The following is a 15,233-nucleotide window of genomic DNA, read 5'->3' as shown; positions in this document are numbered from 1 at the left end:
TTCTTATTTCCTTGTGCTGCCTCAGAAGACTTTAGTGTGCAGTATAAAACAGAAGAAGCTGCATGGCTCCTAAGAGGAAGACATAAAACTTTTGTTTTCTTGATCTACTGAAGACAATGTGAACCCAGCGCTCCATTAGCCTTTGGTCAGGCAATTCACAAAATATTCCTGTCCAGCCCTGGTAACACTGGCACATGAATCTCTGCCTCATGGCTTCAATACTCTCCAGGCTGGGTTCACCAGTCACCTGGAACCTGGGGCCCCTCTCGGAGTGACGGGCTTGGATCTTAAAATTAGCAGGTGACAAATGGAGATAATCAGAAGAGTCACTGTTTTTGCGGATACATCTTCCATTCTTCTTACACAGGACTTTGCTACACAGCTTGGCTGCTGAGGTCACATTAATGACATAATGTCCTAAGGGTCCGTCAATGTACCTTTTCACAGTTGCACAGCTCTCCTGTAGATAATAAAAGACCGTGACATGTTTATCGGTAGCTAGAATTACCTCCAAATTTCTTGTATCTAAGGAGATGCTAGTACAAAACTGTTCTTGGCTAAAGTAACCTGTTGAGATAAATCTTGCTGGATTTACCTACTGGAGTAATCTATTGGTTTAAGTGAGTTTACTTCCATAGGTAGGATTGGCAAAATATTAACTTTTACTATATTGTCTATTTGGGTGCCTGGTAGCAACGTACAACATTAGACTATTTGTGTAAGCCTGAAGAACCTGGGAGGACTAGGCCTTTTCATGTGGTAACATTATTTTCCATTTCAACACTAGTGACCAGAGAAAATACACCCCCCCCCCGACTCCATTCCTGCTCTGTGGATCTGTACAAATCCCCATAGCTACAATGTAGAACACTGTAAAACAGGCTGTGCTCATATTTGTATGTTATTTCTTCAAAATGTGTCTTTCTTCTAACCTGGACTCATTATTCCATGATGCTACAAATGACCTTCCCAAAGCAATGCACTCTGAAGCAATAGGACTTCTCAGCCTAAAGAAAGTATAGAACTAATGAGACCTTAAAGGAGTAATGAGACATCATCCTCAGTCGCTGGCTGATGACATCAATAAAGATAGATAGGTGCTACAGAGGGTGTGGTGGCAGAGAAGAGGTATTGACGTGATTCCTTAATACTAATTAACCGATATGACCCACCTTTGAGCTGGCGTATTGCATGCTGCCCCAGAGAACAACTCCAGCTGCTCCCAAAGCTGCACTTTCACCGATGGTATTGACCAGATCTGTCTGAAAAAGAAGGCCAAAACCAGACATCAGGAACCAAAGATGCAAAAATATAAAAGGACTATGGTATAGGCATCACCTTTCTTTTTCCCCCAGGGAAAACATCAGTCCTGTGGTAAATTCTTCACAATAAAATCACTATTTAGTTTAGAAGGCTCTTCTGTGTTTCTCCAAAGGTTTGCATTCATGAGTGTGATTACTAAATAATGAAATCATTACAGTTTATTCACAAGGGGTCCTCCAATCAAACTGGTGGAGTAAGAATCGCATGAGCTATTTTATCTACCAGTCTTTGAATGATTACCGTACCTACACAGGTACCATTTTTGGCAAGTGAAGGTAAGTATGATGGCACATCATTGAATCACCCTTACAGTGTCTAATTGCAGTTGATAGGCTTCAGGCAGGTGCCTGACTTGTGCTGCTTTAGCCACGCCAATACAGTTACAGAGCTGCTCTTCCTACCAGCATGAATGCCATTATTCCAGGAAACATATCTCTGAAAAATGATCCTCTCCCAGTGCTACGTAGTGACAAATGGAGGAAAAACCCACACACATTTGCATACCGGTTTAACCATGTCCACTTTTAGAGTTGCACCAATAAGCAGTCGAGTTGTAGTGACAGCCGTAACACAGTTCTACCGGAGCATAGGCTGTGTGTGGAGCAGGGGTCACTGGTGCCTTGCCAACAACACGGCGACGTACCTTGCGAGTGTCTTAAAGCCATTCCCTGATATCGTGGATATTGTGTCTGGAGAAATGCAAATAAATCTTGGAAAATATGGAGGAAAGACCTTCCACTCCCAAATTTCAAGGCATGATCAGTTACATCTAAAACCATTTCTCTCTACAATCATTGATTAGAAAGTAATTCCTGATCAGTTTTCATAATGACATAATATTTCTTGATTTGATGAAGAAACAGCAAATTCCTTTAAAAAGTTAGTGATGGTTTTGATACAATCTTTTCACCTCTTTTTATGAGAGAGCAATCCAAAATACCAGCTAAATTATCACAGTATAGTGGTGGCACCTTAGAATGCAAAAGGACAAAGTGGAAGAACCATATGATTATTGTTAATTACTACTAAATAATTTATTTCACTGTGTAAGCGGGCCTGTTGATTTACAAATGCATACTTAAGGAGTCCCGATTCCTGAAACATTTATGGCCTGAGAGACAGAAAAGAAGGCACAAAAAATGCCTTGGGAAAGGGAGAACCTGCTGAAGACTTGAAGGCAGCTTCAGAGAAGCGAGAGCGAGCAGTGACTTTGAACCTGAACTAAAGGTTGGACAAAACAGTGCAGGAAAACTTGCAGAAATCTAAAAGAGTAGAGCTTGCCTACTGGCTCTTACTGTAGGGTTCAGAGTGATAGAAAGTGTAACTGGTCTCCCCTGGAGTTCGTGTTGCTGCTGATCATCTAAGTAGTCTTTTAGAGAATGTCATTATTCTTAAAAGTGTATAGTTCAGTGCTAGATTTATAAAAGGGTAGTGCTGTGGGCTGCAGGTGTTACCTCCATGTGGGAAACGGTGGGTTTTTTTTCCTTATGGGAATTAATCTATCTGTAAAAAAAAGAAGTATGTAAGAGAAAAAAATATCAAATGTTAAGAGAATGTGAAATACAGCCTGACCTCTTGGTAATGAGCGTTCCCAGGCTTTCCTCATCTGCAAAGCATTTTATGAAGATTACCCATATACAAAGGATGGACTGTGATTCTACATTAAGCACATGATGGTTGAGTGATTTAGCACTAACACAGTTTAGATCTCATTAACAAATTAATGAAACCTTTTCAGACAGCCAAAATAAATAATCAATAGATATTTAGCATTGCTGGATGAACTAAGGCCTGAGAAAACTCTGAAATAAAGATTTCGTAAGTAATATGCTTTAGGAGTTAGGGTGACCAGAAGTCTGTAAATCCAGCCTTTTTTCCCTCATATTCTACATCTCTCTTTTGTTACTTTTAGAAATCATTTAGATTCAGCTCCACAAAGCGATTTCAGCACTTCATGTCTAATGCATATGGATATAAAATAATCAAAACTAAGAGCATGACCCTTAAAGTTCACCTAATGCCTCCGGGTGTGTGAAGTCCAATGGCACTGATAATGTCACAACTGAAGTTCCCGAGGCACCTACACTTCCACTTCCCCACACACCTCATACCACTACCTTGACAACACTGAGAAACTCAGCACTTCTCTCAGGCTAAGGCCAAAATCTGGCATTTGATTGGAAGTTGTATTCCCTAGAGATGCTTAAAGGACTCTTGCAGCACTTTCACAGGTGTTGGATGCTGGCAAAAACAGCAGCTCACTGCAAAAAAAAAGTATGGGACTTCATTTAAACACTCCTTCCACCTTGCATTTCCTCTTTTTGTATTCTTTAAAACAAAGGTCGAGTGCCGAGTCCTCCCCAAGGGGGAAAGAGAATTGGAAAGACACGGGCTGAATTTTTGTCTCTTCCCCCATGCTTAAAAGACACATCATCTCCAGCTAACCCTCCAGTGGGGGTTACCTTCACCATGAGGCTACAGACAGTGTTTAGAGGGTGCCATTTCTCTTTCTGTTGCCTTTTGATGCCATTTCTTTGCATCAATTCAATGAAGGTTCAAAGGAGAGCAAGAGAAACAAGTGGGAACCTGAATACAGTTTATGATGAATGCAGCTTAATAATTCGGTAACTTGCCCGCAAGGAAAGAAGTAAGGTTTCTGACTGTCATTTCTAGGCATAGTTACGTCGTTTACTGAATGACTGACTCATGTTCAGTACCTCGAAAGCCATCAGCACAGAAGGGCTCTTCCCTGAATAACCTATGAACAGGAGGTTTTACCCTCCCTTATTTGTGCTCTCTCGTACACTTGTTCTTTTTGGTCTGGTGATTCCCCACATCTTTCCTGCTATCTAACACAAGGTGCTGGATTCATCCCGAACAGGCTGGGAAGAGAAGTGAGCCAAGAGCTCCTGCGCCAGATTTGGGTGCTCTGACCACCGTACGGTTACACAGAGTGGGAGGCACCACCACCACCTTCCCCGACCACAGACAGGGTTCAAAAATAAAAGCTTCAGCCCCCATTTGGGTATTTCGAGAAAAGGTAAGTGCCTCTCACAATGGCAAATTGGGAGCAGAGTTGGGGAGGTGCCTCCCTGAAGCCCTGAGTGAGGAACACAAGCTCCACCAGCAGCCTCAGACACGGCAGTCCTGGTTTTGGGAATGAACCCAGCACTGCTCCTCACGCGGCACAGCTTGACATTAGTGGGGGCTCACTGGCACAGCCCTGCCACGGGAGTGTAAGAAGTACCTCATATGGAAGAAAGCATGCAAGACTAAGAAATTTTAGATATAATTTTAAATATGAGCATCTTGGCATTTGTCTAGGTGCCTATTTTATTCCTTGTATCAGACCCTCCTCCATTCGTGAGAGAGGCAACTTTGTGGGTCAGCTGCCACTTGGGCCTCTGGTATTTCTTCAAGTGATAAACAAGTCAACAAAGCAGCATCCCTGCTGATGCTCATCCTCGTTCAAGCTTTTGGGGGCAGTGTGCCACAACCAAAGATCCACGACATTATACCGGGCTGTCTCCAAGCAGACAGATGATTTGGCAGAGAGGAGGAGGCTCTAGTTCCTTTCAGTGCTTCTCCATATTTTGATTAGCCAGGTCACTGCATTAGACACTAAAAAAATAGGAGGCGAGCTAAGCTGTTTCAGTTTTGGAGCTTGAGAGGAAACTAGTTCTAGTTACATGTTGAGGAAAGAAAAAAAAGTACATATGTAATCTTTCCTTTACATTTTTGAGAGTCTTAGTTACAGACATGATTTTTCCGTATTCAGGAATGGTAGTGCAAGCCTGGCATGGTTGCAGGGAATGGTCTCTGTACATCTGGTCATCAGAGAAGACTGACTATCTGTACGTGAACAAGAAAATTGTTATCCATTTTTCATGATTTGTTAATTGTCATCCTGCTTTATTAATGACTTCAGCCGTCTAGTCAGGAAGCACAGATGCTCCTGTGTAACTTCCCTCTCCCACACACTTAGCAGTGAATTGTCAAAGCAGATAGTTTCTAAACACCCTACAGATGGCAAACCGCTTATACGCATTTCTAGCAAATACAGAAACCTTTCGTAATGATTGGGATCCCAATTCAGAATTTGTAAATTGTTTCCAAGAAAAAAAGCAGGATGAATTTCTCAGATACCTTATGCACAACTCACCTGACTTCCAGGTGCAGTCAGGGTGAAGGGTAGAGCACATATAGCTACAGCATCCATTTGGAATTTGGGTCTTTCGTCTTTCTGAAGGTCTTCTAGACCTGTGTCTCTCCCTCAGTGACTCTGACTCAGGAGCATTCTTTCTATTTTCTTCCACTGTGATATTTACTGTATTTTTCCTACTGTGTACAGAAAGGCTTACACACAAGGCTTGAATATGGCAGCAGTTATTTCTGTCGGACCAGAAAGTCACAGCTCTTGCACAGCTCGATGGAGCAGGGCGGCAGTTCTCCTAGACCAGTCCTTGTCTATTAGCCTGCTATTCCAATTTTTCTATGGCCATTTAGCCTGGATGTCATTGTACTACACTATCTCCTTTTCTTGTGACATTCATGCACATCATTGCTGGAGTTCAGAGGTTTCATGCTTTGCTTTGTAGGTTTGTGAGCATCACTTAGGGACATGTCATGGGTCAAATGAGAAGCTCCAGTCTAGTCTAAAATCTGAATGCACAAACCCATATCTAAAATATCTTGGTGGCTTCAGGGCTATGAAGGAAAACAAGAACATTCTTTTCCTCATCATTCTTATTTAAAGTTTTCTTAAGTGCAACCCTGCAAGTTCCTGGCAGCTCCAAGCTGTTCGCACAGATGATGTGTATAGTCTGGAGACACGTCATGCCCTGTCCCCATGGCTGCCTGCAGAGCTGGGGACTGTCCTTGTTAGAAAATATGTAGTAGAGCATAACCCAAAGATGTTTCTCTGGCTATGCAGGGATCTTCCCTGGCTGCAGAGTTGTAAAATGATCTTTAAAGCATCCAAAAGTAAATGGCTATGTGCAATTGAAAAATAGGCCAGTGAGTTACAGAGTATAACTTAAGAAGAATATCACTCCAACTCACCACTGTACGTCTGAGAAAATAGCTTAAGGTAAAACAGTAACTTTATACCACCACAGATTTTGAACTCTTGCATAAATGGTAACAGCATGTTAGTTTTCATAGCTTTCGGGAACATTTGTGGTATTTTTATATCGATCAAGGGACTAATTTATATTATAAAAATGTATTATTACAGCCTGCATTTGAGGAATGCTCATTTATTTCACAGCGTGAATTCTTCAGTGAAGGTGTTCTGGGTGAAATCCTGCCTGTACCAACCCCAGTGGCTCCTCATCTTCAGTGGGACCCAGCCTTGCTTACTTGTCCATGATTTCTGAGCCAACTAGGACCTGTAGTTTCCATATCACACAGAAAACATCTCCAAAAAGTCCCTGGTTGCTAAAAATGAGGCATACCAAATTCATGATTGCTTCTGTGTACCATTTGCTTCCTGGGGGCAGCCTGAAACACTTCCCAGGCTGTCGGGGCTCCACCACATCTCCCCAGCTCCAGCTCCAGGCTGGAGCCACGTGCAGCCTGTGGTTTGCTTTCTCTTTTTCTTGCCTCTTCCCTTGCCCTTTCTCTCCCTTTTGCTGTTCTGGTTTGAGTCAAGAATTTGTCTCTGGCAGCACCAGCAGGGAGCTCTCCTGCAGCCCTCCATAAACCAAAGGGAGAGAGCACCCCCAGATGCCCTTAGCCATGGAGGGGTTGTTTCCATGAGCTCCCTGCCCCAGATTTCCTCCCCTCTCGTGGAGTTGATAGTGATCAAAGCAAAACTTTCGGCACTTGGGACAACTACAAGAGAAATGAATAAGCATCCGTGCCTCTCCATTATGTGCATAAACAAAGTCAGAGCCACAATCATCATTACGTATCCAGAAAATCTGGGATTTGTACGCGTATATTTTTACCATCAATGTTGTGGCCACTATATGTTTATTCCCCTTCACCATTGGTTGAAGGAACACTCCGTTACTCGAAAATTTGGTTTCTTTATTAAAAGGACTCCACAATGTTAGCACTAAATGTTGGACCATGAAAATATTTGAAGGTGTTGTACTTCTGAAAAGCGAGGTGGCCAATCCTCATCATGCAGGACTTAGGAACTGCAGGCCAGACTAGTTTACTTGACTGGTTTATTTCTATACTGAATAAATTTACATTCAGATAAAGAAACAAAAAAGCCCTGAGGCTCTTTTCTCATGAAAGTTTATCTTTCCACTACACTAATTAGTTTTAAACTTCACGAAAATTTGTCAAGTTCATTTCACAAGCTGTCCTGAAGAATTAAAATACCAGAATGAATTACTTCCTTAAGGAAATTATTTCTTTGTACTTTCTTTCTAAATTACCCTCATTACAAATATACAATGTTATCCTACAGAAGTAGACCAAAACACCGCAGTGTTAACTCTTGAAAGGTGTAGAGTTCTGTACTGTGACTACAGTACTTCCTTTTAGAGAGGCTGCCTTAAATATGAAAAACAAATACATAAGTGCTTTTATACAAGGAAAAACTTCTAGAAAGTATCTTTTCTAAGAAGCTGTTTCTAATCTCTAAATTTCTAAAGAAGTCTGTCTGCTTACCTCTGTTAAAACATGAAAAGTATAGGCATAAAATGGTCTGGAGTAAACAAACACAGGCAAAACGTAGTCTTTTCTAGCAATTGAGGCAACACGTATTGCCTCCTTAACCCGGTAGTGAACAAATTTTAGTGCATTTGGACTTGACTTCAGTATGTAATCCAGGTATATAGAAGGGTAAAGAGCAGTGCTTTCCTTCCACAGCCAAAGCAGGAGGTCGTTGCGGGAAGACTCAATGGCTGGGCATTTCCCCGTGTATGTTTGGGGGTGTTCTTTGTAATCATAATTGTAGCAGTCTGGGTAAAGATAGTAACCCCACAAACCGTTTGGTCTCATGTGCTCAGCCAGAAGGATAGTGTTGTTCATAAAACTCTTGCCAGCATTTTCAAATTCCTCTTTAGCCACTTTCCTAATTTTGTCCTCTGACCACTGAGGATGCCGTCTCCTAACCATCTCAAGAGATTTGTTTCTATAAATGCTTTTATTGCCCCAGTTCCTATCCCACTGGGGCCTCCAGTTTTCCCAGTCAATGACTGCAAGTCCCTGAAATTTCTTCATGGGTATGCAATAGTCAATGTCAGACTTTGCTTTATTAAGGTGTTTGATAAGACTTTCGTTCTGGGGCACCCCTCCATTGACAGGATCTCCGTTATCTGAGTAGTAGGGATAGTATCCCAAATGAGTGTGATAGAAGATTGTCACATTGGATCCGCTCAAAGTCTCATTGGTGTTGGATGCAATGTCAAAAACACTGAGATCCAGGTCCACCTTGTACCGCAGCCTGCACTGCTCGGTCGGCGCGTTCCAAACAACCATGAAAGGCTTGTGGAGAACCAGAGGGGCCCGTGCCGGCTTCGGCAGCTGAGCATCAACCATAGTAAGCAGCGCTGTCACTGCTAACCATTTGACCCAAACATCCATGGTTTATTTTTTTTTCTGGAAAATTGTTATGATGTGTCCTTGAAAACAAAAATGAGAGAAGACGTGTTACAAGGGCAGTAGCCACTCTGGAGTCAGAGAGGATGACAAAGAGCCGTCTTTTAGTTTTGCTTATATCCAGTGCAAAAAAAAGAAAAGTGCAAAACTGTGATCTCGTAAAAATTAAGTCTAATTTCAAATGCTTTGAAAGACTTTTTAATAGACTTCACCATCCGGAAGTGTGTTCTGATGCTCAGCTTTTTTTTTTTTTTTGCTTTCCTTCTCACCCAGACACCTCCCACAGTTGATTCAGAGCTCTCCTTAACACTTACTTGCTCCCTAATGTCTACAAAAAATTAGCTTAAAACATACTATAAAAAAGAATGTGCTGCTCATTTGAAATTTCAGCTTCCAAGCGTGTTCTGCTACAGTCGGTCTGACCTGCCTAGAACATCACCACAGTGGGGCTTAGGCCTTCCTTACTATATGTATACGCTAATGGTCTCAATAGCAAAAATAATTTAAACAAAAGGCGGACACTTCTAACTCACACAGATTAATCAAGAGAACTCAGGAAGGCTGCAATTTTCATCATATCTGAAAAAAAAGTGTATTGTTATCTACCCCTGAGTTTAATTTTCATTTTCTAAATGAATAGATGTAAGAGTGACAATCAGTCTGCAGGCTGGAGGGGTGATACTATTCATAACTTAATGGTTTAAGCTACTTATTATAGTGAAAGTAAATTAAACATCAATATGTTAAAGAAAATCAATTACATTAAGTGGATCTGAACCATATGGAAAAGCATGCTGTATCTTTGAAAAAGGGACCTAGTCTGTAGAAGTGGGCGCTTACTAGTATTAATTTTTCATTTCAGGGCATGCTGTTTTCCCTGACAGTCACACCGGCTCGGGGACTACTAATACTCTGGGAGCTGCCAGAGCCGCAGGGCTGCCGGCACCCCGGGCACCCACTCTGCACTACGTACGAGCGCGCCTGTTGGAAAAGGATGCCAGGTTATTTTCCCTCCACTGATCCGCTGGAAGGAAGTCTTATGCATGCAACTGATATCTTTTTCTCTGTTTTCCTGCAGAGTCCCGCATAATCATCTAAGTAATGTCATAGGGTGGAAAAAAAAACAACCAAACGAAGAAAAGGCCACAAAAAATGCCTTTTCCTTCCTGTTTTATACAAACTGCTGAATGCATCACAGTACTGTCCTCTCCTCCTTTGATGCAGCAAACTGACTTAGCACATTTGTAGGTGCTTTTTCATGACTTGGACTGGATTGCTTCGCGCTACCTGAAAACAGGCCCATAATATAAACAAAGATTTTCTCAAAAAGTGATAGCTCAGATGAAATGGGAGGACCACCAGGAGAGAAAGAAAAGACCTTTAGTGAATTTCTGTGTAAGAAAAGGTCTGGGAAAAGATCCCAGCTGCCTGTTCCCACAATCCGAATGCTGATATTGTTCAGCCTTGTGTTATTATGTACATATAATTAGATCATTTTGTCAGGTATTAATGACTAATACAGTACAGTTCTTGTCTAGACCTGACAGCCTTAGGCATTATAACATTGCAGACAATCAATCATAACAGAGATAGGCCAGGAAATAATAGCGAGGGATAATTCTATGTTATATTTTTAGTTCCTGGCCAATTCTTGTCCCTGTCCCTGGCAAAGCTTTAAATCACAGAATCACAGAATGGTTGAGGTTGGCAGGGACCTCTGGAGGCCATCTGGTCCAAACCCCTGCTCAAGCTGGATCACGTAGAGGTCACTCAGGACCATGTAAAAAACACTATGAGTGACAAAATGAAAATATTTATCTCAGGACACACTGAACAATTCTTGAGGGTCTTTTAACTGGATTTACCAAATCTTCATTGAAGTTGTGAAGAAGCCTGGACACCTTGCTCAACTGTAGATATGTAGATGTCTGCGCCTGCAAGCTGCATCCCACAAAAAAGGGCAGGCATCTGTCTAATCCTGTTCAAGCTGTTTAGAAGTTAGGGGTCTGGTCAAGGACAGTCATTCAGGGTCCTTCAGTGAATACTGGGCACTTCCCAAAGCTATGATAAATTCCTTATTTAAAGCCATATGGAATTAGTCACCCAGCTGTTTCTGTTAACCTAGAAAAAGAGGTGATAAGTGCCTCGATATCTTGCCTACCTTTCAGGTGGGTAAACATCTCACTGCCAAACATCTCACTTTTCCTGCTGCTTTCTATTACGCACAGAAGACATATCGATAGACACAATTCTTTAAAGAGGAGATAATTCGAAGAAGTGTCCTTTGAAAAAGTTCCAATCCAGTTGCATCAATCTGCAATTAATTCTGATGTTATTTGCACATGGGAATTTAACTACAGATGCTTACTTTTTCTTTAAAAGGCCATCTGAAGCCAAGTGAAACAAGTTTTCAAAGAAACAGGTAAGCCTATAGTTCTGAAGGAGGGGAAAAGAAAGTATCTGTTGTTTCACAAATGCACAAAATAACCTCTAAACAAGAACAAACCATCTTTTATTACAATTTCCACTGCTATACCTTTGGACTATGGCCTTTTTAGTCTCATGCATGGACACTAATTGGACTGCTTTAATCCCAGTTTTTTTAATGAGCATAGACACTAACGATTCCTCCTTGAAGCTCATTATAAATCTTGGTTCAAATTCTCCCGTTTTTCTGATTCAGTGTCATATTATCATGGTTAATTTAACTTCCCAAAGATGCACATAGCTTTCTGAGGCACTACAGTGTTTTTTTCAGAGCAGAATCTGTTTTCAGTGTTTCTGCTCTATATTCTAAAAACAAAAATGAATTCTTCATAAGTGAAAGAAGCGAGGCCTGATCACAAATCCATTGAAGTTGATGAGTTATATTTATTGTAGTCAGGAAACTTTGGATCATGCCGTCACTGCACAAAATAACACGTAGTTTTCTATGTGCATCAGCTTCTGCTATACAGTTTAGGATGAAGAGGGCTATGGCTGTATTTCAATATATCCTTTGAAAAGCGTGGTGAAATCTGCCAGTTCTTGAATAGAAAAAGCGAGTTCATTTCCACATATTCCTTTCATCATTTTTTGCAAAAAGAAACAAAAGAATCCACTTGCTTTTCCCAAGCAAATGGTGTTAACTTAGTCTGATCTTTATTTCCACTGTGTTTATTGGTTCAGAATTCCACTATATTTCCATTCCAAACCAGTTGATAACAGCTGAACTAGACAACTTAATTGCACACTTTGATTACAAAATAAACAGCTTAAAATTTGTAAAAATATAGACTCTCACCCTAAAGAAACCCATTTGCACACCACGTGTTCCAATACAGCCCAATGGTGTTCTCTAGACGGCCAGTTCTGCTTCTCTGCTGGTTTTTATTGATTATCCCGGCGTTCTTTGCACCGTAACACATGATGTTACAGCTGGCACTTCAGGTTATGATTCATATGTTGGTCATATAGTAGCCAGTGCAACTTCATAATAGCCAGCAAATGCATCCTCTCCTTTTATATTCATCCCTATGCTGACTTTGCACTGACTTTCAAGGAAGTATAACCTATACATTTAGCTATACCATTCCGCTTTCATATTCTGCTGAGTTTAATTGCTCTTGATGCCCAAGATTTATAACCTCTTCTGGATAAACAGCTCATTTGCATGGACACATTCACTATCCAGATTTATCTTTCAAGAGTGGGACATTTTAGGTGTTTTGACAGCCTATGCAGTTTAATGTCAAAGGGTGACAAGATAAGAAGAATTGTTCTTCAATCAAATAAGCATTTAATAAAACTTAAAAATATTTCACTGTATACTTTGGTTAACAGTTGATGTTCTGGAGACTTCATTTCATTATCATTCTTTACCTGTCAGTTGAGAAATTTACAGGATATCTATGTCTTTTTTGTACCCATTTTGAAGAAATCTGTGTAATTTCTTCAGAGCTATAATGGCAAAGCATGACATAAGGGGAAAGAGATTTTAAGCAGAAGTGGCAGTGAAGCAGAGAGAGTATGTAGATTTAGACCTAATTTCAAGTAGGATTAAAAATGATGGTTTGGTTGACATTTTAGTCATTCTGAAATCTCATAAAGATGTTCTTAAAAAACTAAATCACATCACAATTGTAACACCTGGAAGCCCGTATCCTCTGACTAAGTTGGGCTTATCTCACTCCTATAGTTCAGACAGGGAAGGGAAAACTACACTCTCCGTTTGTTGAAATATATGCAATGTCACGCGCAGTAGGAAAGTAAGAACATGGGGTTATAGACATGCAGTTTTACCTGTGAAGTAGGAGTTAGGCTGCACATCATTCATGGAACTCCATAATTATTTCAGAATTCAGAAACGCACTTTGAAAAAAAATAGTAATCTGGAGTTCCTACAGTAACAGCCACTTCAGATTCCCTCATTAACCAGGATCTGACTGACATAATTTAAAATCCAGAATAGCAAAGAGGTACAGTTAAATCATAGAGGAAAGGCGATTTTTCCAACAGAAGAGAGTCATGCTTTGTGGCCTCAACTAGATTTACAACACTTCACCAAGCTTGTTTCAGCCTCTCGCATGCAACACTCCTGTCTTGCAACTGCTGAATGTAGTGCTCTACATTCTTTCATTGTAAACACACATTCATTTTAACTAGTAGTTCTCATATCTGCTGGGAAGCATTTTGCTTGGAAAAGAAATTAAATATGATGGCACTTAAAAGGGAAATTAACGTAACTGGATTGTTTGCATTCCCCCAAGGAATGTGCAAAATTGGCAGCTGAAAGAAACGTCCTTTTTCGAACGTAGGCTGACCACATTTAGGGTAGAAATTATCATTGTGGCTGAGAAATATGGATGTTTCAACTGTATTTAAACATTTATCCACCATGCAATCACATTTAAAAGTACCTTGCAAATAACTTGAAAAATCTTGTGCATCGATCCATTATTCTCCATGAGGTATGATTTATGTGCACACAGTATGCAGTTACAAGATACCATGTGTTTATCTACACACGTATATATATTTCTTTGCGTTCTTAGCAAACAAGGGAAAGACCAAATTTGTCCATCCTCTCTCTGTCTTGCTCCCTCTCTGCTGTTATTCTTCTGCTTCAAAGTCATGTAAAAAGTCTTGCTTTTCCTGGTTTTGGTGAAAAATGGCTTGCATTGGTAAGAGGGACACAGACTGCCCATTTATCCTGAATATTTCTATGGTCCTAAAATGTAAAACTGCATTAGATAGAGATTAAGTATTCACTGTATCCTCACAACTACCAGTTTTCAGTCTCTTGACTCACATGTCTTCCTAATTCTCCAGCTATACTTCTCAGAGTAGATGCCAAGTTAAAAGGGGAACAGAAGAGTAACACTAAACTGTTTGCATTCTTCCTTACAGATCAATAAAGTATAAAAACGGACATACGATTGACTTTTTCCTTTGCAATTCATATTACAGTTCACTTCTAATAGTTGAACAGAGATACCAAGTTGCAAGGCACGAAGTAGCATGCCTTTATTTTTGTGCAAAATCTGTGAAAAGAAATTCAGAGATGGGGATTCAGGCCTATGCTACCACTGCTGACATTTTTGTAAACTGTGGATTATTCACTTTAAAGCAAGTGGAAAATGCCAGAGGACATTCTTGTGTGCATATCACAGTTTTACAGTAAGTCATATTTGGGCCAGAGATCTGCTTAGGCATTTCCTGTTTAGCTTTATTGTTTCTGCTATGTGCAGCTCGTGTCATGCCTTAAATTGAGGGAAAAGACTGCAAGGAAGCATGGGAATGAAAGAAAAAAGAATTAGTATCGAAAAGATATTCTTCCCATGGAAGCCATAATTCTTCTCTTCTGTTAAAAATAAACATTTTAGTACTTCATGTGTCCTGCTCTATCCTGGTCTACCTGTATGTCTTTGTCAGGTAGCCATTAGAGGCCAGACTCTCTCATCTTTACACACCTTGTTTCCTATGCCAAGTCATCGCATTAGTACCAGCAAGACAGAGGGCTACTCGGTGCTAGAAATGACGATGCCATTTCACGCCTGCCTTGCCCGTAGGACTGGTTTCATAGAGGTACAAATCCCTCCTTAAACTACTTCCACCCCGGTATAAACCTCAGTAAAACCAGGAGACTCGTAACTTTTCATTTCCAGTTTGACTTTTCATTTGCAGAATGACAGACCTTGTAGCTGTGTTTAAAAGCGAGAAATGATGGCGCAGGTTAGCGAAGGGCAGAAAGGTTGGGCTATCCCAGCTCCCTGGTACCAACGCCAGACCCTCAGTGTAGCCTGCAGCCAGCTGCACCCATTCCGCTAGGCTTTGCCATCAAAAGTGCTCTTTTGTCCATGAAATTAAGA

The 15,233-nt window shown here is 40.8% G+C and overlaps 1 protein-coding gene across 1 annotated transcript; it reads right to left on the bottom strand.

Moving 5' to 3' along the window:
- Positions 1-31: 31 nt before the first annotated feature.
- Positions 32-8,868, bottom strand: LOC128917799 (hyaluronidase-1-like). The gene is made up of 3 exons (XM_054221306.1): positions 7,951-8,868; positions 1,173-1,262; positions 32-460 (listed from the first exon to the last, which is right to left on the bottom strand). Exons 1-3 carry the CDS (start codon positions 8,866-8,868, stop codon positions 32-34), a joined length of 1,437 nt encoding a protein of 478 aa, XP_054077281.1.
- Between the last annotated feature and the right edge of the window lie 6,365 nt (positions 8,869-15,233).

This window comes from Rissa tridactyla, chromosome 1, assembly GCF_028500815.1.
Source record: "Rissa tridactyla isolate bRisTri1 chromosome 1, bRisTri1.patW.cur.20221130, whole genome shotgun sequence".
NCBI lineage: Eukaryota > Metazoa > Chordata > Aves > Charadriiformes > Laridae > Rissa > Rissa tridactyla.
Note: the sequence above shows the minus strand (reverse complement) of the source record. Positions and strands in the feature narration are given on the sequence as shown.